The sequence below is a fragment of the Mesoplodon densirostris genome, chromosome 7, assembly GCF_025265405.1.
Source record: "Mesoplodon densirostris isolate mMesDen1 chromosome 7, mMesDen1 primary haplotype, whole genome shotgun sequence".
In the NCBI taxonomy this organism is placed as follows: Eukaryota; Metazoa; Chordata; class Mammalia; order Artiodactyla; family Ziphiidae; genus Mesoplodon; species Mesoplodon densirostris.
The window spans coordinates 110751139-110777605 of record NC_082667.1 but is presented as its reverse complement, the minus strand read 5'-3'; the positions used below and the strand labels follow the sequence as shown (position 1 = coordinate 110777605).

General features: G+C 50.4%; 1 protein-coding gene across 1 annotated transcript in view; it reads left to right on the top strand.

The window, feature by feature from the left end:
* Nucleotides 1-26467, top strand: part of DSCAML1 (DS cell adhesion molecule like 1) — a 342119-nt gene that overhangs the window by 267953 nt on the left and 47699 nt on the right. The window contains exons 12-14 of the mRNA XM_060103740.1: nucleotides 23857-24056; nucleotides 24848-24944; nucleotides 25543-25671. Coding sequence (XP_059959723.1) covers nucleotides 23857-24056; nucleotides 24848-24944; nucleotides 25543-25671 — 426 coding nt within the window. The remainder of the gene's footprint in view (nucleotides 1-23856; nucleotides 24057-24847; nucleotides 24945-25542; nucleotides 25672-26467) is intronic.

Genomic DNA, 26467 nt, shown 5'->3' with positions numbered 1-26467 from the left:
GTCTTTGCCCTTTTTCTCTAAGTTAGAGGATTCTACTGGGCAAGCGTGGCGGTGCCTTTGTGGCCCGTGGCTTCTCTGTGGCACTGAGGTGGATGTGGGTGAAGGGAGATGCAGGGGTCAGGAGGTGGGCTGTGTGCAAGGTGACCCAGTTCACGTCGGCCTGTCCCTGATGTCCTGGGGCGTCCTGGGCAATTCGCTTCTCCCCTCTGGACCTGCATTTTTCGGTGCTATCCTCACTTCACGACCCAGGCAGCAGCTACGAGCACACATCTCGTAAATCCCGGGCAGCCTCATGAACACGTGCAGCACCAAGTCACACACTCAGCCACCACGCTCGCAGTAGCATCCGCCTCTGGCCCCTCTTCCCAAGGGATGATGGGAGCTCCGCACTACTTGTCCTCACTTGTGGGCAGCACCTGGACCTTGTTCCTTCCGTCTTCCCCCTTGTCCTCATTCCAGCCACCTGGTCACTTTGCTTCCTTCCACAGTGAGGCGCAGGCGCACGCCTTCCCTTCCTCTGCTCTGTCTCACAAACACCTCCGGCTCATGTTCTCCCACTCGCCGCGCCCCCCTCATCGGCTGCCTGTGACCCAGTCTCTCCGAGCGGCTCACGCAGCATCCCCCCTCACACGGCCCTCCCCCACAGGTTGCTTTCCAGCTGGGCCCCCTCCCGCACGCTCTACACACTCGGGGTCTCCAAACCCTCCCCCACGTGTGCCCCCTCGGATGACCCTTTCCTTGCACAACTTTCTCTGTCACAAACGCCTCCTTCCATTCCAGCCCCGCTCTCCCCAGTGACCTGCCAGCCCTGCTAGAGGCCCCTGTGCCGCCCCAAATGCCAGCAGGAGAGGAGGAGGAATTTGAGGCCTGAGGGCAGTCGGTGTGGAGCGCTGAGCACGGCTGGGGCCTCTGCCTGGGGTTGGAGAGTCTGACTGCTTTTCAGTACCAGCCTGAATCATTCCACCCAGCATCTGGCTGCCAGAAGGGGCTCCTGTGACAATGGGACACTTTGGTGATGGGGGGGCACACTGCTTCAGGTAACCGACCCTCGGCTCCTCCTCTAGGACATCCTTCCCCCTGCCTGCTCTGACCTTTTGCTCCTTCATTCTCCCTCTACCTCTCCCACCTCCCCCAGGTAGGCGCAGGTAGATAGGGAAGGACCCACAGGACCTGGGCCCGTGGGTCACAGATGGGCTTGCCAGGGCTAAGCCCTTCCTGATCATCCCTCAGTCCATCTCAGACAGCCCACACCACCAGCGCTCCCCCCGCCGCCACCCGCAAGGCCAGCTACAGAAAGACCTGCCATTTACAAAGCCAACTGCACGGCTTTCCTTGATGCCCCTAACACACTCAGGAAAACGTTGACCCTATACGGCTCCACCTTGTCAGACCTCACACTTGTGTGACCTCTCAGAAGGCAAACTGACCTTAATCCCCGCTTTAGCCAAGTAGAAGTAAGAGAGTAAATGTATCAAAGGGATATAGATCATAAAAAGCATTCAAGTGTCAAATTGGACATTTGTGGTTGCCCTCTGTTGACCCTGACAGTTTCCAGTGATAACTCAACAGATGCTCACTGGGCACTCACTAAATAGTCCATAAAACTCTGTGGATTAGAGCACAGACTTTAGAACCAGAGAGACCTGGGTTCAAATCCCAGCTCTGCCACTTGATAGCTGTGGGATCTTGGACAGCAATCTCTGTAAGCCCCAATTTCCTCCTCTGTAAGTTTGGAAATATAATGCTATTTACTCATTGGTAAGATTCAAGTGAGACCCGCACTTACAGCAATTAACACAGTACCTGGCACCAAATACGCATTCAATAATCATTAACAATCATTAGTTTTAGGTGCTGAAAATCTAGTGCTGGATTAAAATGGAGTTGCTATTCTCAGGAAATTTAGGATCTTGAAGAGGAGATAGACATATACCCAAAATAACTATAACACACAAAGCGATAAGTGCCTTAAAAAGCCACAAACAATGTGACACAGAGAGAATCAGGGATGGAGTAATCAGTTTTAATTTGCAGAGCCAACAAGGGAAAGCCAAGAAAAGCTCCACAAAAGCAACAGTCACTAAGTAGGACTTGAAGGATGAGAAGGATTCTGACAAGAACCAATAGAAGCAAAGGTCATTCCATTCCAGGATGAGGACAAAATATATAGCAAGAGCATGGAGGCGGGCAAGGCCATGCATGTCATCAGATGAAGGGGGAACTTAGGGTGTCTGGTGGAGAATGAAGGGAGGATGGACAGGGAGAATACATGTGAGGTGCTTATGGGTTTTGGAAGCGAAATGTTTTCTTTTTATGCAGTGTTGACTCTCAATATCAGGCAGCAAACCAGAGTTCCGGAAGCTCAGGGGTCTGATGGCGGTTGGGATTCCAGAGGTGGTTCTTGGAGAATTGCTTTTCTCGAGGTCCCAGATTTCTAAGAGTTTGTTAAAGGGAGCAAAAGTCTTTCCTAGCCCCTGGACACCCGTGTTGGCAACCATCCAGTCCCGATTGGTCCCCACTCCTCCCTGACCCCGAGAGCGTGGGTGGTGCTGAGCCCATGAGTGCCTGAGCACACAGCCCAGCCTTACCACTGTCACAGCACAGCGCTCAGCACTTGACAATTTGCAAAGCCCATACCTTGCCTGTGAGGTTGGTGGGCAATAGCTCCTTCTCAGGGAAGGGAAGGTGCTGGATCAAGGTCATTGGGTGATACCGTCCCAGCTGAGACAGGAGCTTGCCTCTGTGGACTCACAGTTTGGTAGAGAGAGCGCAGAGCAAGAGAGAGAAGACTGGTTGCTGGTCCCGACTCCAACTCACTGGCTCCGTATCTGCGAGCCATTCCTTCCCTTCTCTGGGCCTCGGTTTCCCCATCTGTACAATAAGAGGCCTGGACTAGAATCTAGTCATAACTGAACCAAAGGTCCCTGCCAAGCTCAGACAATCTATGATTCTAGCTGTGTGCATGGTCCTATCAGAACACCAGATCGCCTCCCAGAACTTGGTTGAAAAATAAATGTAATTAACAGAAGAAAATACTACATCCACAGAGCTACCTTTTATCTCCCTGTTACAAAGTAAAATTTAAATAAAAGAGAGATAATGACCAAAAGGAGAAAGAGGCAATCCGTCCTCCAATTGACACGTGGGGGAGAAAATACAGCATCTTCAAAGAGAATGCTTCACCGAGAGGCAGGTACAAAGAAAGGCTGCTTAGTCCGGGTTGCAAGGGGCTGGCTGTGTTATTTTTTGTTTTTTGTGTTTCTTGAGGATTTTTTTTTTGAATATTTGAATTTTATTTTATTTTATTTTTGTACAGCAGGTTCTTATTAGTTATCTATTTTATACATATCAGTGTATACATGTCAATCCCAATCTCCCAATTCATCCCACCACCACCCACCCCAAACCCCGCCACTTACCCCCTTGGTGTCCATATGCTTGTTCTCTACATCTGTGTCTCTATTTCCGCCCTGTAAACCAGTTCATCTCTACCATTTTTCTAGGTTCCACATATATGTGTTAATATACGATATTTGTTTTTCTCTTTCTGACTTACTTCACTCTGTATGACAGTCTCTAGATCCATCCACGTCTCTACAAATGACCCAGTTTCGTTCCTTTTTATGCCTGAGTAATATTCCATTGTATATATGTACCACATCTTCCTTAACCATTCGTCTGTCAATGGGCATTTAGGTTGCTTCCATGACCTGGCTATTGTAAATAGTGCTTCACTGAACATTGGGGTGCATGTATCTCTTTGAATTATGGTTTTCTCTGGGTATATGCCCAATAGTGGGATTGCTGGGTCATATGGTCATTCTATTTTTAGTTTTTTAAGGAACCTCCATACTGTTCTCCATAGTGGCTGTAACAATTTACATTCCCACCAACAGTGCAAGAGGGCTCCCTTTTCTCCACGCCCTCTCCAGCATTTGTTGTTTGTAGATTTTCTGATGATGCCCATTCTAACTGGTGTGAGGCGATACCTCACTGTAGTTTTGATTTGCATTTCTCTAATAATTAGTGATGTTGAGCAGCTTTTCATGTGCTTCTTGGCCATCTGTATGTCTTCTTTGGAAAAATGTCTATTTAGGTCCTCTGGCCATTTTTGGATTTGTTTGTTTGTTTTTTTAATATTGAGCTGCATGAGCTGTTTATATATTTTGGAGATTAATCCTTTGTCCATTGATTAGCTTGCAACTACTTTCTCCCATTCTGAGGGTTGTCTTTTCATCTTGTTTGTAGTTTCCTTTGCTTTGCAAAAGCTTTTAAGTTTCATTAGGTCCCATTTGTTTATTTTTTGTTTTTATTCCCATTACTCTAGGAGGTGGGTCAAAAAAGATGTTGCTGTGATTTATGTCAAAGCGTGTTCCTCCTATGTTTTCCTCTAAGAGTTTTATAGTGTCCACTCTTACATTTAGGTCTCGAATCCATTTTGAGTTTATTTTTGTGTATGGTGTTAGGGAGTGTTGTAATTTCATTCTTTTACATGTAGCTGTCCAGTTTTCCCAGCACCACTTATTGAAGAGACTGTCTTTTCTCCATTGTATATCCTTGCCTCCTTTGTCATAGATTAGCTGACCATAGGTGCGTGGGTTTATCTCTGGGCTTTCTATCCTGTTCCATTGATCTATATTTCTGTTTTTGTGCCAGTACAATATTCTCTTGATTACTGTAGCTTTGTAGTATAGTCTGAAGTCAGGGAGTCTGATTCTTCCAGCTCTGTTTTTTCTTCCCTCAAGACTGCATTGGGTATTCGGGGTCTTTTGAGTCTCCATACAAATTTTAAGATTTTTTGTTCTAGTTCTGTGAAAAATGTCACTGGTAATTTGATAGGGATTGCATTGAATCTGTAGATTGCTTTGGGTAGTAGAGTCATTTTCACAATATTGACTCTTCTAATCTAAGAACATGGTGTACCTCTCCATCTCTTTCTGTCATCTTTGATTTCTTTCATCAGTATCTTATAGTTTTCTGAGTACAGGTCTTTTACCTCCTTAGGTAGGTTTATTCCTAGGTATTTTATTCATTTTGTTGCCATGGTGAATGGGATTGTTTCCTTAATTTCTCTTTCTGATCTTTTGTTGTTAGTGTATAGAAATGCAAGAGATTTCTGTGCATTAATTTTGTATCCTGCAACTTTACCAGATTCATTGATTAACTCTAGTAGTTTTCTGGTGGCATCTTTAGGATTCTCTATATATAGTATCATGTCATCATGTCATGACAGTTTTACTTCTTCTTTTCCAATTTGTATTCCTTTTATTTCTTTTTCTTCTCTGATTGCCGTGGCTAGGACTTCCAAAACTATGTTGAATAATAGTGGTGAGAGTGGACATCCTTGTCTTGTTCTTCATCTCAGAGGAAATGCTTTCAGTTTTTCACCATTGAGAATGATGTTTGCTGTGGGTTTGTCATATATGGCCTTTATTATGTTGAGGTAGGTTCCCTCTATGCCCACTTTCTGGAGAGTTTTTTAATCATAAATGGGTGTTGAATTTTGTCAAAAGCTTTTTCTGCATCTATTGAGATGATCATATGGTTTTTATTCTTCAGTTTTTTAATATGGTGTATCACATTGATTGATTTGCATATATTGAAGAATCCTTCCATCCCTGGGATAAATCCCACTTGATCAGGGTGTATGATCCTTTTAATGTGTTGTTGGATTCTGTTTGCTAGTATTTTGTTGAGGATTTTTGCATCTATATTCATCAGTGACAATAATCTGTAATTTTCTCTTTTTGTAGTATCTTTGTCTGGTTTTAGTATCAGGGTGATGGTGGCCTCATAGAATGAGTTTGAGAGTGTTCCTTCCTCTGCAATTTTTTGGAAGAGTTTGAGATGGATGGGTGTGAGCTCTTCTCTAAATGTTTGATAGAATTCACCAGAGAAGCCATCTGGTCCTGGACTTTTGTTTGTTGGAAGATTTTTAATCACAGTTTCAATTTCATTGTTTGTGATTGGCCTGTTCAAATTTTCTATTTCTTCCTGGTTCAGTCTTGGAAGGTTATACCTTTTAAGAGTTTGTCCATTTCTTCCCGGTTGTCCATTTTATTGGCATAGAGTTGTTTGTAGTAGTCTGTTAGGATGCTTTGTATTTCTGCAGTGTCTGTTGTAACTTCTCCGTCTTCATTTCTAATTTTATTGATTTGAATCCTCTCCCTCTTTTTCTTGATGAGTCTGGCTAACGGTTTATCAATTTGGCTTATCTTCTCAAAGAACCAGCTTTTAGTTTTATTGATCTTTGCTATTGTTTTCTTTGTTTCTATTTCATTTATTTCTGCTCTGATCTTTATGATTTCTTTCCTTCTACTAACTTTGGGTTTTGTTTGTTCTTCTTTCCCTAGTTCCTTTAGGTGTAATCTAACCTTACACCAAAAGGTTTATTTGAGATTTTTCTTGTTTCTTGTGGTAGACTTGTATTGCCATAAACTTCCCTCTTAGAACTACTTTTTGCTGCATCCCATAGGTTTTGGATCGTCGTGTTTTCGTTGTCATTTGTCTCTAGGTATTTTTTTATTTCCTCAGTGATCGCTTGGTTATTTAGTAACGTATTGTTTAGCTTCCATGTGTTTGTGTTTTTTACGTTTTTTTCCCTGTAATTCATTTCTAATCTCATAGTGTTGTGGTCGGAAAAGATGCTTGATATGATTTCATTTTTCTTAAATTTACCGAGACTTGATTTGTGACCCAAGATATGATCTATCCTGGAGAATGTTCCATGTGTACTTGAGAAGAAAGTGTAATCTGCTGTTTTTGGATAGAATATCCTGTAAATATCAATTAAATCTATCTGGTGCACTGTGTCATTTAAAGCTTGTGTCTCCTTATTAATTTTCTGTCTGGATGATCTGTCCATTGGTGTAAGTGAGGTGTTAAAGTCCCCCACTATTTTTGTGCTACTGTTGATTTCCTCTTTTATAGCTGTTAGCATTGCCTTATGTATTGAAGTGCTCCATGTTGGGTGCATATATATTTATAATTGTTATATCTTCTTCTTGGATTGATCCCTTGATCATGATGTAGTGTCCTTCCTTGTCTCTTGTAACATTCTTTATTTTAAAGTCTATTTTATCTGATATGAGTATAGCTATTCCAGCTTTCTTTTGATTTCCATTTGCATGGAATATCTTTTTCCATCCCCTCATTTTCAGTCCGTATGTGTCCCTAGGTCTGAAGTGGGTCTCTTGTAGACAGCATATATATGGGTCTTGTTTTTGTATCCATTCAGCAAGCCTGTGTCTTTTGGTTGGAGCATTTAATCCATTCACGTTTAAGGTAATTATCAATATGTATGTTCCTATTACCATTTTCTTAATTGTTATGGGGTTTTTTTTTTTGTAGATCCTTTTCTTCTTTGTGTTTCCCACTTAGAGAAGTTCCTTTAGCATTTGTTGTAGAGCTGGTTTGGTGGTGCTGAATTCTCTTAGCTTTTGCTTGTCTGTAATGCTTTTGATTTCTCCGTCAGATCTGAATGAGATCCTTGCCGGGTAGAGTAATCTTGGTTGTAGGCTCTTCCCTTTCATCACTTTAAATATATCGTGTCACTCCCTTCTGGCTTGTAGAGTTTCTGCTGAGAAATCAGCTGTTAACCTTATGGGAGTTCCCTTGTATGTTATTTGTCGTTTTTCCCTTGTTGCTTTCAATAATTTTTCTATGTCTTTAATTTTTGTCTGTTTGATTAATATGTGTCTTCTTTCTCCTTGGATTTATCCTGCCTGGGACTCTCTGTGCTTCCTGGACTTGGGTGGCTATTTTCTTTCCCACGTTAGGGAAGTTTTTGACTATAATCTCTTGAAATATTATCTCGGGTCCTTTCTCTCTCTCTTCTCCTTCTGGGACCACTTTAATGCGAATGTTGTTGTGTTTAATGTTGTCCCAGAGGTCTCTTAGGCTGTCTTCATTTCTTTTCATTCTTTTTTCTTTATTCTGTTCTGCAGCAGTAAATTCCACCATTCTGTCTTCCAGGTCACTTATCTGTTCTTCTGCCTCAGTTATTCTGCTATTGATTCCTTCTAGTGTATTTTCATTTCAGTTATTGTATTGTTCATCTCTGTTTGTTTGTTCTTTAGTTCTTCTAGGTCTTTGTTCTTTAATTCTTCTAGGTCTTTGTTAAATGTTTCTTGCATCTTCTCAATGTTTGCCTCCACTCTTTTTCCGAGGTCCTGGATCATCTTCACTATCATTCTTCTGGATTCTTTTTCTGGAAGGTTGCCTATCTCCACTTCATTTAGTTGTTTTTCTGTGGTTTTACCTTGTTCCTTCATCTGGTACAAAGTCCTCTGCCTTTTCATTTTGTCTGTGTTTCTGTGAATGTGGTTTTCCTTCCACAGGCTGCAGAACTGTAGTTCTCCTTGCTTCTGCTGTCTGCCCTCTGGTGGATGAGGCTGTCTTGCTGGCTGTGTTTTGATGCCACTACTGCACAGGACTCAGCAGCCCCCTTGTGCTGCAGGTTACCTGATTAGATAGGCCCTATTGCATCCCCCAGACTCCCCTCCGCTCTGTGAAAGCTCCAGTGATGAGGCCAAGGCAAAGCACTTGGCCAGTTAAACCCATAAGGGCTCTTTGTTTGATCTGAGTTTTGATTTGTTTGTTTAGCAAAATGTCAGACCAATTAAAGCCAGATCGAAGAGCCCTCCAGAGCACAGGCAACTGCAGAGTCACAGAATTCAGGAGGGAGGAGAGGAGGAGCCAAGTGGAGATTGGGGGAATGGGGAAGGGGGGGTCCACCCTGGTGGAAGAAAGCCCCGGGACTGGGTCAACCAGGTCACCCACCAGTGGTTGACCACTGGTGCAGATGTCAGGATGCAAAACCTTGGAAAGATAACTGTGTTTCCGATGACCTGAGGTGGTCCTAATTTCAAATTTGCCCAAAGGAATGTCCTCCTTATCAAGCAGAAGCAGCACCTCCCTTAGGCCTGGTGACTGGGGCTCCTGCTTTAGAGGGCCTCTTCTGCCCTCCTCAGCGCCCACCCTTCCCACAGGGCAAGGAGTCTCCAGCCAAAGGACATGGCCACCCAGAGCCCACAGCTCCCTTTCTAGACCAGGCTGGATGCATCCTGTCACCAGGCCAGGCTCCCTCCTGCAGCCCCCACTGAGCCCTGGCCAGGAAGTCAATCCATGGGCCAGCTTGGGCTCCCCTGCCCTATGTAGGACCCAGGGAGGCCAAAGTGAGTAGAAGGCTTAGGGAACAGAAAGGCCTTGACCAGGGAGATGAGAGTCCTGCTCTCTTGTCCCCCACATCCCCCACTGCTTCTGGGTGAACTGGGGTCAGTCACTCCCTCTCCCTGGCACTCAGTCTGCTCCTGTGCTCAGAGGAGTCACGACTCTTCTCTCCCTCTCCCTCAGCCCCCAAGTCATTAACAGAGCTCAACGAGTGGGTGACATTTGCTGTGCCAGTGCAGACCTGGCAGGGAGTGTGATCACAGTTCCAGAAGCTATCTTTCAGAAGCTGGAGCCTTTAGTGTTTTAGGGGTTTATTTAAAAAAGCAAGTCTAAATCAGAGAAACATGGGAGATCATACTGACCTCCAAAGGCAAACAGTATCATCGGAGCAAGTTATGTCACATCCAAACCCAGCCCCCAAAGGGACCTTTGTACAAAGGTTTTAAGGTAGGAAGAAAAACGTCTCCATGTGAAACAACCCCCCAACCCAGTCCCACCCCCTCTCATCATCACAGCAAGCCAGGTCCCCTGACAGCAGGAGAGATTTTAGTGAAGGGACAGGAATGAACCTGCCTGTGCAACCTGCATTCCCAGTTTGAAAGCTCCTGTCCCACGCCCTCATCTGGGCCCTTACGTCTTTCTTAGAGGCTTTGGTGGCACAAAGCGCATCACCACCACTCCACCGTCACCCCTACAGTCAGTCCCCATGACCGTGAGCATGGCAGACCTTCCAGATGGATCTGGGCTCTAAGGGGTCATCCAAGGCTTTCCCTACATTCAGCTCCAGCAGGTCTGGATGTTAATAACAAAATTACATGCATTGTACTTGCCAACCAAGGAAAATGTGCCAGTAATTTCGAGGCACAAGGGAGTCAGGGCTATCACTGGATGCCTCGGTGTACTAGATAAGAAAATGCAGACAGGCCAAGAGCTACATTAGTGCCTCCAGACCCTGCCATAAGTGGGGATCCCAGAACTGCTCCCCCGGTTGTGATCAAAGCCCCTCTGAATGGCAGGGGCGGAATAAATTATTGGATCGGTCAAGCCATAAACATGTACTTCCTGAGAAGCCCCTATGTGTCCAACGTGGCCTCAAGGTCTGAGAAAGAGAGAACAGCAAGAGTAAGTCACCACCCCTGCCCTCAGGGTGCTTACAAACTAGTTAGGAAGCTGGCACTAACCTTCAGGAAGCAAGGCAAGATAGCGTGCTAAAAGGTCCGGTTCATTTTCTGATTGTTTATACTAATAGGAAAAAAAAAACATTTTTTTGCATTGATTTTGTACACTTAAATCTTGCTATATTCACTTTAATAAATACAAATCATCCAGACTGGAAATTTTTTTAAAAAAATAAAAAGGTCTGGGGTTACACGTGCAGTGTTGGGTTTGAGAAGGAAAATCCCAGTGTGGACAGACATGGTCAGACAGAGCTTTCTAGGGGAGCAGGACTCGGGTGGAACCTTAGGAATAGGTAGGGTTTGGATCGACAAAGGGAAGAAAGGAGGGTGGGCAGGTGGAAGGCGTGGGAGGCGGTGGGGAGGACGCCTGATAGGAGGGCCGGGGATGAGGGGATGGATAGTGGCGCCAAAGTCTGGATGTGCTCCTCGGGTCTTGAGCAGGGAATGGAGAGAAAGGGGGAGCCTAAGAGTCGCTGAGAAGGAACAGGTGCCAGCCCAGATGATGGACTGGGCAAAAGGATGGGGGAGAGTCAAGGGCTCCAGGCTAAGGGATAAGTATGACGGTGCCACCAATAACAATGAAGGAGGCGGCGGGACTTCCCTGGTGGCGCAGTGGGTAAGACTCTGCGTTCCCAATGCAGGGGGCCTGGGTTCGATCCCTCATCCAGGAACTAGATCCCACACGCATGCCACAACTAAGAGTTTGCACGCCACAACTAAGAAGCCAGCGAGCCGTAACTAAGACCCAGGACAACCAAATAAATATATATTTTTCAAATTATTTAAAAAAAAAAAAGGGAGTGGAGAGATGACATGTTTGCTTCGTGCTGGGAGTGCCCTGACGCAGCCGAACCCTGGCTGCCTTTCTGCCCGGATTTCTACTCAGAGGAGTGTGCTGGACCCAGTGACCCCTACAGCTCCCACCTAGCCAGGTGACTCATGAGTCATTGTGTGACTAACTGCTGTCCTATCCTGGGCCGGGAAAGATGACACAGGTGGGCTTTCCCTGGCAGCCCAAGCCCTGACCCCATCCCCTCCCAGTCCTCAGGACACCGTCAGGCTCCCACATGGGCCTCTCAGGTCTGAGGAGACTTGAGACCTGGCAAAGTCGAGATTCGGAGAAAACTTTCTCCTGCTTGCCCTGTTCATGGGCAGCGGGTGTGCATCCCAGGGCCAGGTGCTGGGGTGGAAGTTGCGGGGAAGGGCACTGTGGCCCGGGCACACTCCTGCCGCTGCTCGCCTGCTGCCAGCTTGTCTGTGGCGCTGGGGGTGTAACGGGAGTGGGCTCCCCACAGAGCAGAGAGGGTAAAGCCCACGACCTCCCACCTCAGGAAGCCCCCTCCAGCTCCATGGGGACAGGCTGTGGCTGTCCTCCTGGAAACCCTGCACAGGGAATTTCTGTCACACACTGCAACCTTGTATTAGTTCCCTAGGGCCCCTGTAACAAAGAACCACAAACTGGGTGACTTAAAGAACAGAACTGTATTCTCTCACAGTTCTGGGAGGCTAGAAATCCCAAATCAAGGTGCTGGCAGGGCTGTGCTCTCTCCTCAGGCTCTCAGGGAACATGTTTTCTTGCCTCTTCTGGGGTCTGCAAGCGATCCTTGGCATCCCTTGGATTGTAGATGCATCCCTCCAGTCTCTGCCTCTGTCTCCCCGGGTGTCTTCACACCATCTTCCCTCTGTGTGTGTTTCCCTTCCCCTTCTTTTTTTTTTTTTTTTTTTTTTTTTGCGGTACGCGGGCCTCTCACTGTTGTGGCCTCTCCCATTGCGGAGCACAGGCTCCGGACGCGCAGGCTCAGCGGCCATGGCTCACGGGCCCAGCTGCTCGGCGGCATGTGGGATCCTCCCGGACCGGGGCACGAACCCATGTCCCCTGCATCGGCAGGCGGACTCTCAACCACTGCGCCACCAGGGAAGCCCTCCCTTCCCCTTCTTATAAAGGACACTAGTCATATTGGACTAAGGGCCCATCCTACTCCAGTAAGACACCTTAATTACATCTGCAAAGATCCTATTTCCAAATAAGGTCACATCCACAGGTCCTGATCTCCTGTGGCCTCGGCCTGCAGCAACTTGAAGCAGGATTTTGATTCCCGGCCAGAGATTGAGGTCGGGCAGCGGCAGTGAGGGCGCTGAATCCTAGCCACCAGACCACCAGGGACCAGTGGCCAGCGACAAGGCCCTGGCCTGTCAGCTATGAAGAAATGAATTTCCACACAGAGACGGAAAGTAGTGAAGCAAGTAAAGTGTTTATGAGGAGGAAAAAGAGTACAGTACGTGTGGATAGACACATGGGCGGGCCTAGAGAGAGAGAGTTGCTCACTCGTGGCAGTTTAAATCACTTTTGTGTGGCATTTCTTCTGGGTTTCCTTTGACCAGTCATCTTGCTTTGTCTGGTTCTGAGTCCATATTTGGTTGATCTCAGGGTCCTCCCCTGTGTGCTTGTGCATCTCTTAGCCAAGATGGATTCTAGTGAAGAGGCCTATGGGTAGCTGGCATCACTTACTATGGGGTGGCACCCCTTCCCTTTTTGACCTCCATGGAGCCTTTCTGTGCATGTGCAGTTGGGGAGGTCTCCTTGATTTCAAGAATGAGGAATATGTGGTCTCTTATCTTCCATCTGGGCAGGGCCCAGCCTCCTCCATCATCCTGCTTTTATGGAGTTTCTGCTATTATGGAGTTTCTGTCCACAGGAGAGAAACAGTTCAGCCTGGGGCCCATCTATCTCCTGCCTTAGTACCAGGACCTAGGACTGGACATATCTTTTTGGGGGACACAATTCAAACCACAACAGTCCCCAAGCCCAGTGATTTATTATCCATAACTGCATGCTTTCCAGACCTCTGGAAGCTCAAGTGCTCTCCTTTCCAATATCCTACAACTGCCCTTGTCTGAATGCAACCAGCCTCCTAACAGAGACTCCTTCTTTGTCGAGAGTCGACAAGCCAAGCTTCTCCTGTGCACTAACCCTAGAGCAGTGGTCAGCAAACTGACCAAGGGCCATATCCAGCCAGCCACCTGTTTTGCTGGAGCCCAGCCATGCCCATTCTTTTTTTTTTTTTTTTTCGGTATGCGGGCCTCTCACTGCCGTGGCCTCCCCCGTTGCGGAGCACAGGCTCCGGACGTGCAGGCCCAGCGGCCATGGCTCACGGGCCCAGCCGCTCCGCGGCATATGGGATCCTCCCAGACTGGGGCACGAACCCGTATCCCCTGCATCGGCAGGCGGACTCTCAACCACTTGCGCCACCAGGGAGGCCCCATGCCCATTCTTCGTATCCTATTGTCCATGGCTGCTTTTGAGCTACAGCAACTGAGTTGAGTCGTTGAAACAGAGACCTATGGCCTGCGAAGCTTAAGATATGTACTGTGGGTTCTTTGCAGAAAAAGTTTGGTGACCCCAGCTCTAGGGTATTCACAGCAATGACCCCTAAATACTACCTTCCAAGCAATTAAAGAAAGATGGTGGTATCTCCTTTTGTCTCTGAAAGGATTCTGATATTCAGGGTCATTTCAGAGTTGAGTGTTTTCTCATCTCTAAGATGGGAATAAAAATACGACCCACCTCCTAGGGTTGGGGGGTGGATTTAATTAAATAATTCATGTAAAGCATTAACCAGGGTGCATGGCACATAATGAGCATTCAATAGACATTAGCTGTTTTCATTATTACTATCACTTTTCTGAGATTCTGGGCAGAGTAGAAGACCAGAGGCAGTGGAGGACCAAGTCCCACCCTCATGTGAGAATACTGCCCCCACCTCCCGGGCCCCGACCCTGTGCTTATGCTCCTTGGCAAGCAGTCAAGAGAGGGACTGACTCATCCATTTTATGGCTGGAGAAAGCAAGACCTGGTGAGTTTCAGGGTCTCAGCTGGGCCCACCATGCAGCAGAAACAGGGCTGCCATCCAAGTCTCAAAGGCCCCACAGTTGTCCGTGACCCGCGTCCCACCCCCTTCACACGTACACTGTTTGTCAGTTCTGCTCCCCACGTACACGGGCAGTGGACAGCTAGGGTCCCCTGGCACCTCCCCACCAGCTCTCAGAGCCAAGGCTGATTGCTTCCATGCAATTTGAATTAATCTCATACTTCAGGTGGAGCTTGGCTAATCAGGGGAGACAAGAAGCCGAAGTGGGTGCAATCAAATTAACAACGCTAGGCCCTGGCTCTTTAAGAAGGAAAAAACAAAGCAGGCACCAGAAGGCACCCCCAACACCAGCCCTTCCCCAGGGGGAAGCCTGGAGCGGCTGCCAGGGCTGAACGCAAAGAGCTTCTCCCACCCACCCCGCCCCTCCCCAGGCAACCACCCCAGATGCCAACAATGCCCCTTTGTGGCAGCTTATCTCACACTGCCAAACAGGGCTGCGGTTCTTGTCAGGGTCTTGTAAACAAGGAGCAGAGACACAAGCCTTTGGAGGGAGGGAGGGGAGTGGGCTGAGTTGGGGAGAAGGAGGGGCCCACTCACCTCAGATGGGTGCCTGTAATCCTTTCGGAAACAAAAGGAGATGAGAGCCTCTGAGCTGGAAGGTTCCCTCCTCCCATGGCAAGGTGGTGTGCAGAGCTCTCTAGAGCCTTCAGGGCACACGTTTTCCCCTGGAAAAACCTCTCCCAAAGGCAAGGAGGAGGACATCCAGAAAAGCATTTTAGCGTGCCAGAGAAAGCATCCTTTTTAGCAAGAAACTCTACAAGACTCTTGGAGAGATTTAGGTTAGACTCTCAGAAGGACTTCCTGAGACAGTCAAGTCCCGTCCATCACTTCACTGCCCTTCTTCCAACCTTATCGGCCTTGAGGTTGTCCTGCCTGAGGCAGAGGAAGGACCAGAGGGATATCCACTTGCATGGGGATGGAAGAGGAGGGTCATCCAGCACTAGGGTTCTTCCCTCAGACCCTGTGAAAAGCTCCTCAACCCCCTCCCCCCAGGCCACCCACCTAGAAGAGCAGAACAGCCTAACACCTTGGTGTCCGGGTTCCCAGACCAATCTGCTTCACCCCCAGTTTGGCTGCATTTCTCTTCAGAGAAGCTGGACTCTTTGCACGCCCATTCTGCTCTCCTGCCTCCTGCCCTTCTCTGACCAGTGTCACATCATGGCTAAAACCACAGATGCCCTGAATCCTGGCTCTGCTGCCTACTAGCTGTGTGGCCTTGGGCAATTGACTTCTCTAAGCCTCAGTTTCCCCATCTGTAAAGTGGGAATAAAAACAGGGTTGTTCTGAGGATTAAATGAGTTACCGCATGTAAAGGAATACAGAATAGTGCCTACAAATAGTAAGCCTGAAATAATGTGAACTTCTAGGATTATCATACACTGGTGCCCACGAATGGGGTTAAGAAGTACCCCAGGCTTCCTTTTGGAATGCAACATTCCACACCTCTTTCCCATTTTATCAGGCCTCTCCCAACAGCTGGTGGCATTCATGCCCTTCCTCTTCCACGTCCTGCTTCCTGAACACACTGCTCTCCTCCTTTGGGTATTCCTTACTGAATCTTCCCTCCCTGGTGACTCGGGGACTGTCAGAAACACCAGCTGAGCTCCAATCATCAGGCGGAAGAGAGGGAGGGGGACAGAGACAGAGAAGGCCCGACTCACCGCCCCCCTAACTCCTGCCCCCAGCCCCAGCTGGCCCTGGACTGGCCTCCTGCCCCACCGGCCCAGCCCTTCAGTTCTCAGCCTCCTGCACTGCCCCCAGGACTCCTCCACATCGTGTTATTCCCACCCAGCTTCCTACTTCTGGGACAAAGCCCAAGGTGGGAGAATAGTCCACCAGGCAGAAGGATAAGGCTGGATGAAAGCAGAGGAAAAGGCGCTGGTGAATTGTCAGGGGACTTGGGGCTGCTGCTTCTTGCCGCTCACCGGCTGTGTGACTTTAGACAAAACACTTAGCCTCTCTGAGCCTCCATTTCCTCCTAAAAGCCCCCAGGCTACCTCCTTAACAGGAATGAAGCTCCTGATAAAGGATGTTCTGGTGTTCTGTAAACTGCAAAGATCAGCCCACCCCAGCTTATGGGTGGGATCCCAGAGAAGAGGGAAGCTGGAGCGATAAAGGAGGGGCCGAGTAGGTGCAGAGTTTATAATCCCCATGGCAGGGTCTAGGGGCCCTAGAACTCCATCCCCAATCCTGGGGGTTGCTCAGAAAGTCTGTGGCTGCTCAGGGTGAAACGGGGGAGTGAGGAAGCAGAGCTGTCTTGTGGTGTTTTAAAAATCTATCAGCCTCTCACATCAAATTAAAATGTAAATAGCAGCTGGTCCAGGCAGGACCTGGGGGTGACAGGAGCTGGCCTGCGAGTAATTTCACAGACGGGAACCAGTTACATCGGATTCTGACAACTGTCTTGTTTCTGAAATTGATTTCCTCTCCCCTCGGCTTGCTGCCCCAGGAGGGCCCTGGAGCGAGGGGAGGGGGTGAGTCCACTGTGGAGGCTGGTGCCTTTCTCCTCTCTGTGGCTCCAGCCAATAAAGCCCCATTGGATCCAGGAGGAGGAAATCTGGGAATTCTGCAGGGCTATAAGGCCGTGGCCTGCAAGCCAGAGGCCCAGCGAGGCTCCTTCCTGCCCTGGAGTGAGTCTGTGGACCAGGGCAGGCTGCCCCAGGGCACTGGGGGAGCCTGCCTTCTTTCCACAAAAACATGCTAAGTCCTGAACAGGGATGCTCCTACCCTGGAGTCTCACAGTCAGAGCCAAGGACACTGCAGTATGACATGTGCCATGCCAGGGACACTCGATGCCCAGAGGAGGGGTATCTGCAGTGACATGGGGTGTCAGGGAAGGGCCCTGGAAGTCATCAGGAAGCCCCTTTGGGTTCGACCAGAATTTGCCCCAATTTGGCCATGTGCAGTGCCGGCGTTATACCAAGTACGAGGGTTGTAAAGCTTTGAATGAGACTGGCCTAGCTCACCCCAGGACCTTCCACAGGACCCCAGGGAAGAGCCCACCTAAAGGAGCTGTGTTGGAAGGAGCTATGTAGTAAGGGGCAGCTCACCCACTTGGGTCTCCTTGATGCCCTTAAGCCCAGCCCCTCCCTGCTCCCAAGTCCCCAGAGAATCTCTTACTGCACCCCTCTTTGTAAAAAGAAATTAGGTTTCCCTGGCTGTTAATTGAATTACACTGCAGGAAAGCAGAGAAGTTGTATCTCATTAAAGCCTCCTGTGTCCTACTGGAGCACTGTGTTGCCTTTGCGGCTGCTATTAGCACTTGTCACGCAGAACTCAGCCCTGTGCATACAGTCCCCGCCCCCTCCCTGGCTCTCCTGCCCATTCCCCTAAAGCTGGAGTCCCTGACACCTGCCCTAGGAGAGGCCTGCTGAGGCTGCCCACCATAGAGAAGTCACAATGTTTTGCTGACAACCAAATTCCATTTCCCAAAGCCAGATTCTTTGTGCATGCATGGCAGACAGGCAGACAGCCAGAAGTGGCCAGCCCCTACAGTAGGACAGGCTTAAAGAGGGAAAAACTGCCTTCTGGAAGCTTCAGTTTCCTCATCTGAAAAGCGGGGATAGTAAGACTTACTTCTCATGGCTGTTTCTGGGGAAGGCCAGTAAGCAATGAACCAAGAGGCCAAGGCATCCAGCAGACTGCCTGCTCCATCAGGGGCATTGTGGGCACAGGAAGGCCATGGTGCTTGGTCAAGAAATACATCAGGACCCAGGTTTCAAGCTGGGGAATAATAACAGTACCTACCCGCATGACTTAATTCATGTAAAGTACTAGAATACTGCCAGCACATGGTACATGGGAAGTTCCCAGTAAAAGGTAACCATAAAAGTGTGTGTGTGTGTGTGTGTGTGTGTAGAGGGAGGGTGCGCTTATGTGAGGCAGGGCTGTGAGTAGATATGTGTTAGACAATCACATCAGGATATTGACATGCAATTGACAATTGCATCAGGCTACCTGTGTATGACGACACCACGTGTGAGTTTACGGTAAGGGTGTCAGAGTGTAGGCTGTGAGGGTGACTGTGTTTGTGACTGTCCATTGGGGGTGTTTTTGACGTTGCCTCTGTGTATGTGTGTGTGCGCATGCATCTGTGCTCCTGCAGGTGACCGCACACGAACGTCTCTCTAGGGAATTTCTGGGGTCTGCCTTCAACCCAGGAAGTGCTCTGGAGCACAGCCAGGTCTCGGTGCAGTGAGGATTCAACTATGTGTATCACTGTGATTCAGTGAAGCAGAGCGGCTTTGTGGTCCAGAGCAAGAAGCAAAAGAGAGAGAGATGGAGGGACGAGGAGAGCAGATAGAGCGGGCACCCGCTGCCCTGGGCTCCCCGCTATTAGGGGGCTGCCTTGTTAAGTACAGCAGCCAGGAGGGCGGAGGCCCCTGGTCTGTGAGCTCAGGAGGGCAACCAGGCCCTTGGAGGCCTGGACAGGGTCTGGGGGAGGGGCACAGTGACAGAGTCCCCTGTTCTGGCCTTGACAGGCAGACTGCGTAGGGCAGGAAGAAAAGAGGAAGCAGGTCCTCTGCTTCTTGCCCAGGATGAGGGGCTGAAGACCCCTATACGCAAGAAGAGTATGCTCACAGAATCCTCCCATAACAATGAGCTGGATTCCCAGACCATCTTTCCTCTCTCCTGAGACCCGGACACCCGCAGGGGCCCAAAGACATGGAATCTTCTCTGTGCTGCCCTGGAATCTTCTCCACGCTGCCCAGGTGGTCTAGTATGGGGAGCTCCCTGCCTCCACTGCAGCCCTTTCCCTAAACAGCCAAAACTACTGGAAAATTCCTTCTTAGGCCAAACAGGAGGTCTACCTTCCCCCTTTTGAAGAGCTGTTGTGCCACGTCCCACCCAACTCCCTGTAAGTTACATGCTCCCAGTTTCCAGCCACTCTTCAAATGGCATGGCTTGAAGTCTGTCCATCTTCCTGGTCGCACTCCAGCTTGTCAATGTCCTCCATCATGTAGAGAGCCCAGAACGAGACGTGATGTTTCACGAGCAATTTGGAGCTTGTCATTCTATGTTCTGAAGACCTGGGCGCTAGTTCTCCTGGCATCAGTTCACCTTCCACCATTAGTGTTAGAGCTTCATACGTTATGTATCGCCTCTCCCATCTGTCCACTTTTAAGAAGTGTTGCTGTTTATTAGTATGACCAGGGCAAATCACTTCTCTGCGTGGCCTCAGTTTCTTTATTTGTAAAACGAAGGGTCTTTGTAGATGATCTATACCTGTGCCCTTCAGTAGAAACAAAATGCAAGCCGCCTGTGTAATTTAAAATCTTCTAGTTGTCACATGTTCAAAAAAGTAAAAAGGAACAGGTGAGATTCACTGTGATAGTATATCTTATGTAACCCAATATACCTAAAATATTAACATGTAATCACCGTAAAATTATTAAGGAGCTATTTTACATTCTTTCTTTTTCTTCCTGTGTTTTTGAAGTCCAGTGTGTACTTTACAGTCACAGCACATCTCAGTTTGGACTGGCCACGTTTCTAGTGGCCAATAGCAGCGTGTGGCTAGTAGCTACTCTACTGAACGTTATGTGGGCTCTGCAACTCTAGGACTCTGTGATTCTGTAAAACAGATGGCAAGTAACATCTTACGGTGTGCGTGTATTTATCTGATGCTTTTCTTGGAACAGGAGAGGAGCATGAGACGCTTGGGGTGGGCATAGTACCCATAATGAGCTTGAGGCTCGGAGAAGTCAAGTCGCCTGTATTAAAGACCACATAGCTGGGTAGAAACACGTCCATCTGGCCCCCAAGCTCTTCAAGCTGGGTGGGGTCCACAGAAGCAGTCTCTTCTTCTTCACAGATGAGCTCCCTTGAACCTGCCCTGAGCTGCGGGGCTGTGAGAACATCGGGTTCTGCTGCATGCTGTTTGCTGCCGTAACAATGGTGAAGGGAGCCCACCCCCACCCCCGAGCCCCAGGTGTGGTTAATACTCAGGGCTGAAGGACCAAGAGGGCTCTTGAGGCCCTGTTGTCTCTGGTTGCCCCTGTGTCTGTCTCTTTGAACAAACCTGATTGGGAAGACCCTGGGAGGTGGGGCTGGCACGTATGAATACACAGGCTGTGCACGGCTCAGAGTTACGTAGCTAAGGGGCAAGTAAAGTCTGGAACCCAGTCCCTGCTCCACTGGCCAAGCTGTGGCTCCCAGCACCATGTTGCATCCAGCCAGAGGGGTGCCTTTATAATTCACACACAGGCCCTGGACAGGCTGGTACAGCCCTACCTGGAGAGCAAAACAGGCATGAGCTGCCAGTTTCTCACTCTGGTGCAGAGCCTTGAGGTCCTCCTACCAAAGAAAGACTCATCATTTCCCCTTCCTTCTTTGGACCTGTGACCTACGCTGAGGCTTGACCCTGCCCCCATCCCCCTTCACACGCGCGTGCACGCTCGTGCAGGCGCACACACCCCCCCCTCAGCATGAACACCCCCGTCTCGTCTGTGGCTTCAGCGGCAGCCTCTTGAGAGCTAGGCCTCCTCTTCCGCAGGAAGGCCTCAGGGCTCAGGCCAAGCAAGGGTGCCAGGCCCCAGTCTCTGTCCATTCACTGTGCGGGGAGCAGAAACAGCTCGTGCGCCCCTCCCGCCACATCCCGGCATTTCAATCCTCCGGGAAAAATGGAGGCTTCTGCAATGCAAGGCCTGACTTGTTGATGTAAAATCTTACTCTATATTCCACCCAGGTTTATACGAGTGAATTATGCAAATCTTTGATAGAAAAATATTCCTCTGCACATCCTTGAGAGTGTAAAACCTTAGTCAATAATTCATACTCGCATGTCTCTGACTGCAGGCTTTTTCTTCATTATAACTTGCACCTTGTTATTTGTGTTCCACGTTTTATTGTATATTGGTGTGATGCCGTGCATTATAAAATTTATCTGCTTCATTATATGATGAGCCGGGGCTGGGGATTGTGCTGAGATGCTGGTGCAGGGGCCAGGGTCCAGAGCTGCCCTCAGGATCCAGTCCCACATGACAGAAGGCAGAGGAGGTGGCTGGCTGCATGGTGACTTCAGGGAATGCCAGAAACCACCCTTCATCCCCCAGACCTGTTCCAGATGTCCCCTCACCTGCTGACTGGCGTCTCAGGTCCCACTATTACAACTCCATGCCTTCCTTCCTTTCTCCAAAGGCTTATTTGTCCTTAGAAGTCAGAGGACCCTGGAGAGTTTGCTGGGAAGAATGTTGTCTGAGTAGGTGTTTAAAACTGGTGACGCAGTGGTTGAGAGTCCGCCTGCCGATGCAGGGAACGCGGGTTCGTGCCCCGGTCTGGGAGGATCCCACATGCCGCTGAGCAGCTCGGCCTGTGAGCCATGGCCGCTGAGCCTGCACGTCCGGAGCCTGTGCTCCGCAATGGGAGAGGCCACAACAGTTAGAGGCCCGCGTACCGGGAAAAAAATAAAAATAAAAAATAACTGGAGGGGAGGGACTTCCCTGGTGGTCCAGGGGTTAGGACTTGGAGCTCTCACTGCAGGGGGCCCGGGTTCAATCCCTGGTCAGGGAACTAAGATCCCGAAAGCCAAGCAGGCAGCCAAAAACAAAACAAACCAAAACTGGAGGGGAGAAAAATCCTGAGGATGCTAGGAGGGAAAGAAAGGGGCATCCACAGAAGTGGAGCGGGGATGTGGTGCCCCAGAGGGGAGCCTCCGGGGTGGGGGGTTGTAAAGAGAGAGAAGACAGAGCATCCTCTTGTCACATGGCCCAAGCAGGCCAGTGAGGGGGTGGCTCTCTACTCTGCAGACCTCAGTGTGAGCAGGGGTCCTTCCCGCAATGCGGGGCTGGGAAATGCTGTCTGATTCTCGCAGTCAGCCACGGTGCCCCCTAATGTGTGTACTCCGGCATGGCTCATGGGCACTCGTCTGGAGACGAGAGCCCTGGGGACCTGTACTCTAAGAGGCAAGGTTTCCCAGGAAAGTGGTGAGGAAATGGCAAGGACAAGGACAGTCCTCCAGCTGCATGGATCTCTTATCTCTCGGGATCTGCCCTGCACATCACTGCCTCTGAGCCTTTGCTCCAGCAGTTTCCACCACTTAGGGCACCCTTTCTCCGCATGTGTAACCTGCCACGTCAGATGATGAGCACTTCTCCTAGCACAGTGCTTAGCAATCTTTCCTGGAACTGCTATTGTGTTGTCTGTTCTCACCGCTGCAGCGAAGCTCCCTGAGGTTGGGTTTGTCCTGCTCACTGTTGGTTCCAGAACCCAGCATAAGGTCTGGCACCTAGTAGGTGCTCCATCAATGCTCGTTGAATGGCTGGGTGATGCCTTCCCTGACACTCCTCCGCCAAAATTAATTTCCCCTGATACCTCCTTGAAAAACTCATCTGATCTTCCTATGTTCGTGTTGCTCGCACAGGTGCCTACCTCCCCCTCCCCTTCCCCCCTCCTCCCAGGAGGCAAGGACCCCATCTCCCCCAAGCCTGGCACCATGCTGCGTAATGGCATAGGTGCTGGATGCATGTTTGTTGAATTGATGGGGGGAAAAGGGGACAGGATGTCACTGGCCCGAGACCATCTTTCCCTCTACCGCACCCTCCTCCTGCTGCTGCCCATGGTGCTCAGGCCTGGAGGAGGCTCAGGATTGAGACGCCTCTTGTGAGGGCAGTGGGCGGGCTCTCCTGACGGCCAGCCAGGGCCTTGGCTGTTTCATGACGATTTTCTCAGGTCATTGGTTGGGGGATGGGGGATGGGGGAACCTATTAGTGGGCTTGAAGGTTCTTAACTATGGTGCTGCTAGCCAGGGTTTTCTGTTGCATTTTGTTTGGAAGAACAGGAGAGTTTCTCAGCTGTCTGGGAGGGCCCTGCTGCCTAGAAGCAGGGGGTAAACCAGCTGACCGCTGTGGAGAGAGCTCGAGCCATGGACACAAAGCAGAGGCACCAGGCGTGTAACCCAGGGTCCACAGACCTCCCCGCCAAAGGTGCATGGATCCAATTCAAGGGGTCCATGAATTTGGGCTGGGGTAAAACGGCATCTTTTTTTTCACTAACTTCTGACTGAAATTTTGTACTTCTTCCATTTTGAACGTAAGCAACGAACCACAGCAGTAGCAGCACATGTGACTGTGACCAATAGGTATTTTCATACCACAGCCCTGGCAGATATCTCAAAATATCATTTGTGCTCATCAGTATTACAAAATTGTTCTAATACAATCCAGCACTAGATCTTACTTCATAAAGAGGAATACAGAACATATATTATGTGATCTACTGTATCAAAAGTTTGCTTTTGAATGTTCATATTGGTATAACCATACTTCAGCATATCTGGTTTCCTTTGTCATTTTATGTATATTATGCATTTTAAAAGATTCTGAAAAGGGGTCCACGGAATATCAGAACCCCTGGTGAAGAGAGAGGCTGCCCCCGTCGTGGAGGGGCTGGGGAGAAAGGTACAGGCAGTGGGGTTTTCTGTACCCTCCCCCAACCGTTACTATACCCTCCCCCTGGGGCTGAGGTGTTCTGCGGGGAGGGGCAGTGGGGGGCGGGTCCTCGGCGCTGGGCACGTGCTCTCCCCGGGCTGGCCTCCCTCCGCCCTCACTGGGACCTCCTGCGCCTCCTCCCCTCCCCAGTCCCGGCCATGATCACCTCCCACCCCAACACCACCATCGCCATCAAGGGCCACGCCAAGGAGCTCAACTGCACGGCGCGGGGCGAGCGGCCCATCATCATCCGCTGGGAGAAGGGGGACACGGTCATCGACCCCGACCGCGTCACGCGGTACGCCATCGCCACCAAGGACAGCGGCGACGAAGTTGTCTCCACGCTGAAGGTGAGCACCCACGCCCCAGTCTCAGAAAGTGGGGAGCCCACAGCTATTGCATCTGTATCCAAAGGAGGTGAATGGGGAGTCTGAGAACCCCTCCTCCACCCCAAAAAGTACCTCTCCTTTTCCCTCCTTCATCCATCAACCTCTGCCTTAGAACCTCACTCTATCCCCTTTCTGACAACTCCTCACCTTTAAATGTGTGGAATCCCCAGCCCCTCCCTCCCAGGACACCCCCAGCCCCTCCTTCCCTCCCCCCAGGATGCCCTCAACCCTCTCCCTCCCTCCTGGACCCTCTCAGCCCTTCCCTCTATCCTGGGTACCCCCCTCAGCCCCTCCCTCCCTCCTGGACCCTCTCAGCCCCTCCCTCTATCCTGGGTCCCTCCTCTCAGCCCCTCCCTCTATCCTGGGTCCCCCCCCTCAGCCCCTCCCTCCCTCCTGGACCCCCTCAGCCCCTCCCTCTATCCTGGGTCCCCACCCCCTCAGCCCCTCCCTCCCTCCTGGACCCCCTCAGCCCCTCCCTCTATCCTGGGTCCCCCCCCTCAGCCCCTCTCTCCCTCCTGGACCCCCTCAGCCCCTCCCTCTTTGGGAACTCCTCAGCTGGCCTCCCTGCAGGGACTCTTCCACACTTCCATCCTTTAAACTTTCTGGAAAGAGGAGCCCTTGACAAACCCCTGGTGCGTCCCCTCCCAGAAGAAGGTGGCCTTGCTGATCCCTGGCTAGATGGGCCCCCTTCAGCAGACCAGCTCTAAAAGACTCTCCCCATTCCTCCCTCTCTCCCTGCCGCTGCCCCCCAGCTCAAGCCTGCTGACCGTGGGGACTCTGTGTTCTTCAGCTGCCATGCCATCAACTCGTACGGGGAGGACCGGGGCTTGATCCAACTCACGGTGCAAGGTACCTCACCTGCCCCACGCCCCAAGCCCCTTCCCCTGGGACCCTCACTGCCAACTCCCCTCAAGAGCAGGGACACCGCCCACATCTAGTGGAGGCTGACCGGAAACAGCTCTGAGGAAAGGCTCCATCCAGCCTCCTTCCTGCCCAAAGTGGGGTGATAGGGTCTTTCCAGGCACACTGCATACAGCGAGGTTTGCAATGGCTGCGGCCCCTGTGGAGCCTACCGCTGCTCCCAGAGTGGGGGGCCTGGATTTGTGGGCGCAGACCCTGCAGGAGGTGTGGGAAGGGAAAGTCAAGCTGGGAAAAGTTGGGAGCTCTGCATGGGGGAAAGTAGGCTGTCAGCTCCGAGGAAAGGGGCTAAGGAAGAGAGGGGAGCAGGGCAGGAATGGAGCAGGCCCCCCTCTGCCTTTGAGCCCTGCTGCCGGGCACCCTTCACCTCCTCCTGCCTTGCCTGAACTCCAGGGCTCAGGGCCCTTGGGTGGATCACAGGTGACACGGATCCCCCAGGGCAGATCCCTGGTCCTCTGTACGGGTCGGCAGGAGGCCAAACTCTCTGCTGCCATCCTCACTTCTACCCCCTTCCCCTGCCACCCCCCAGAACCCCCCGACCCCCCAGAGCTGGAAATCCGGGAGGTGAAGGCCCGGAGCATGAACCTGCGCTGGACCCAGCGATTTGACGGGAACAGCATCATCACGGGCTTTGACATTGAATACAAGAACAAATCAGGTGGGTGAGGGCTGGGCCTGCCGTGACCCCTTGCACCATGTGCCGGGACGGTGCCCCTCTGTGGGACAGCCCCTACGTGTCGGGGCTGCCCATCTAAGGCAGACACACAAGCCCCTGTGTCTTCCAAAGGGAGGAACATTGGTCAGGTTAGGAACCCTGGGAGCAAACAGGGGGACCCTCAGTTGATGGGGAGGGCGTGTCAGCCCCTTTTTCCCAGGAATGTCCCTGGGCAAGTCCATAGGGTGGTCTGATTTAGAGCAACTTAAAGGCCCTGAGCCAGGGGGCTATGGGCTGTATCTGTGCGGTCAGAGACATCAGAGTTTCACTGGGTCATCTAGGCACTCCTGGTTTGGGATGATGGGGATGCTTGGGAGTCAGAGAGCTGGTCCTTGCCAAGAATGAGTCACTGGGGGATGGGAGTCCCTGGAAAAGCATAGATCTAAGTTTCCTCCTCCAAGAAGCCCTCCCAGATCCCTCCCTTGGGACCCTAGCTAGCTCCTGAGGCTGCCCGCCACTGTAAAGCCATGTAGAGCAGAGTGAACAATGGACCCCTAGGTCTCTGGGGAAACAAGGGACCCACAGTCGTGTGGCAAGAATGGCAAGGAGGAGACGAGAGGCCTGGACAAGAGGCCAAGCCAGAAAAGAACAATCATGTTTGTATCTGTGTGACTCTCTCTAGAAGGTACAGGCAACAGGGGGCTGCCCCCTCACTCCCAACACAGGAGTGAGAGAACGAGAAGCATGCTTCTCCTTTTGGGTTCTTTCATACCTTCGGAATTCAAGACCATAAGCCCAT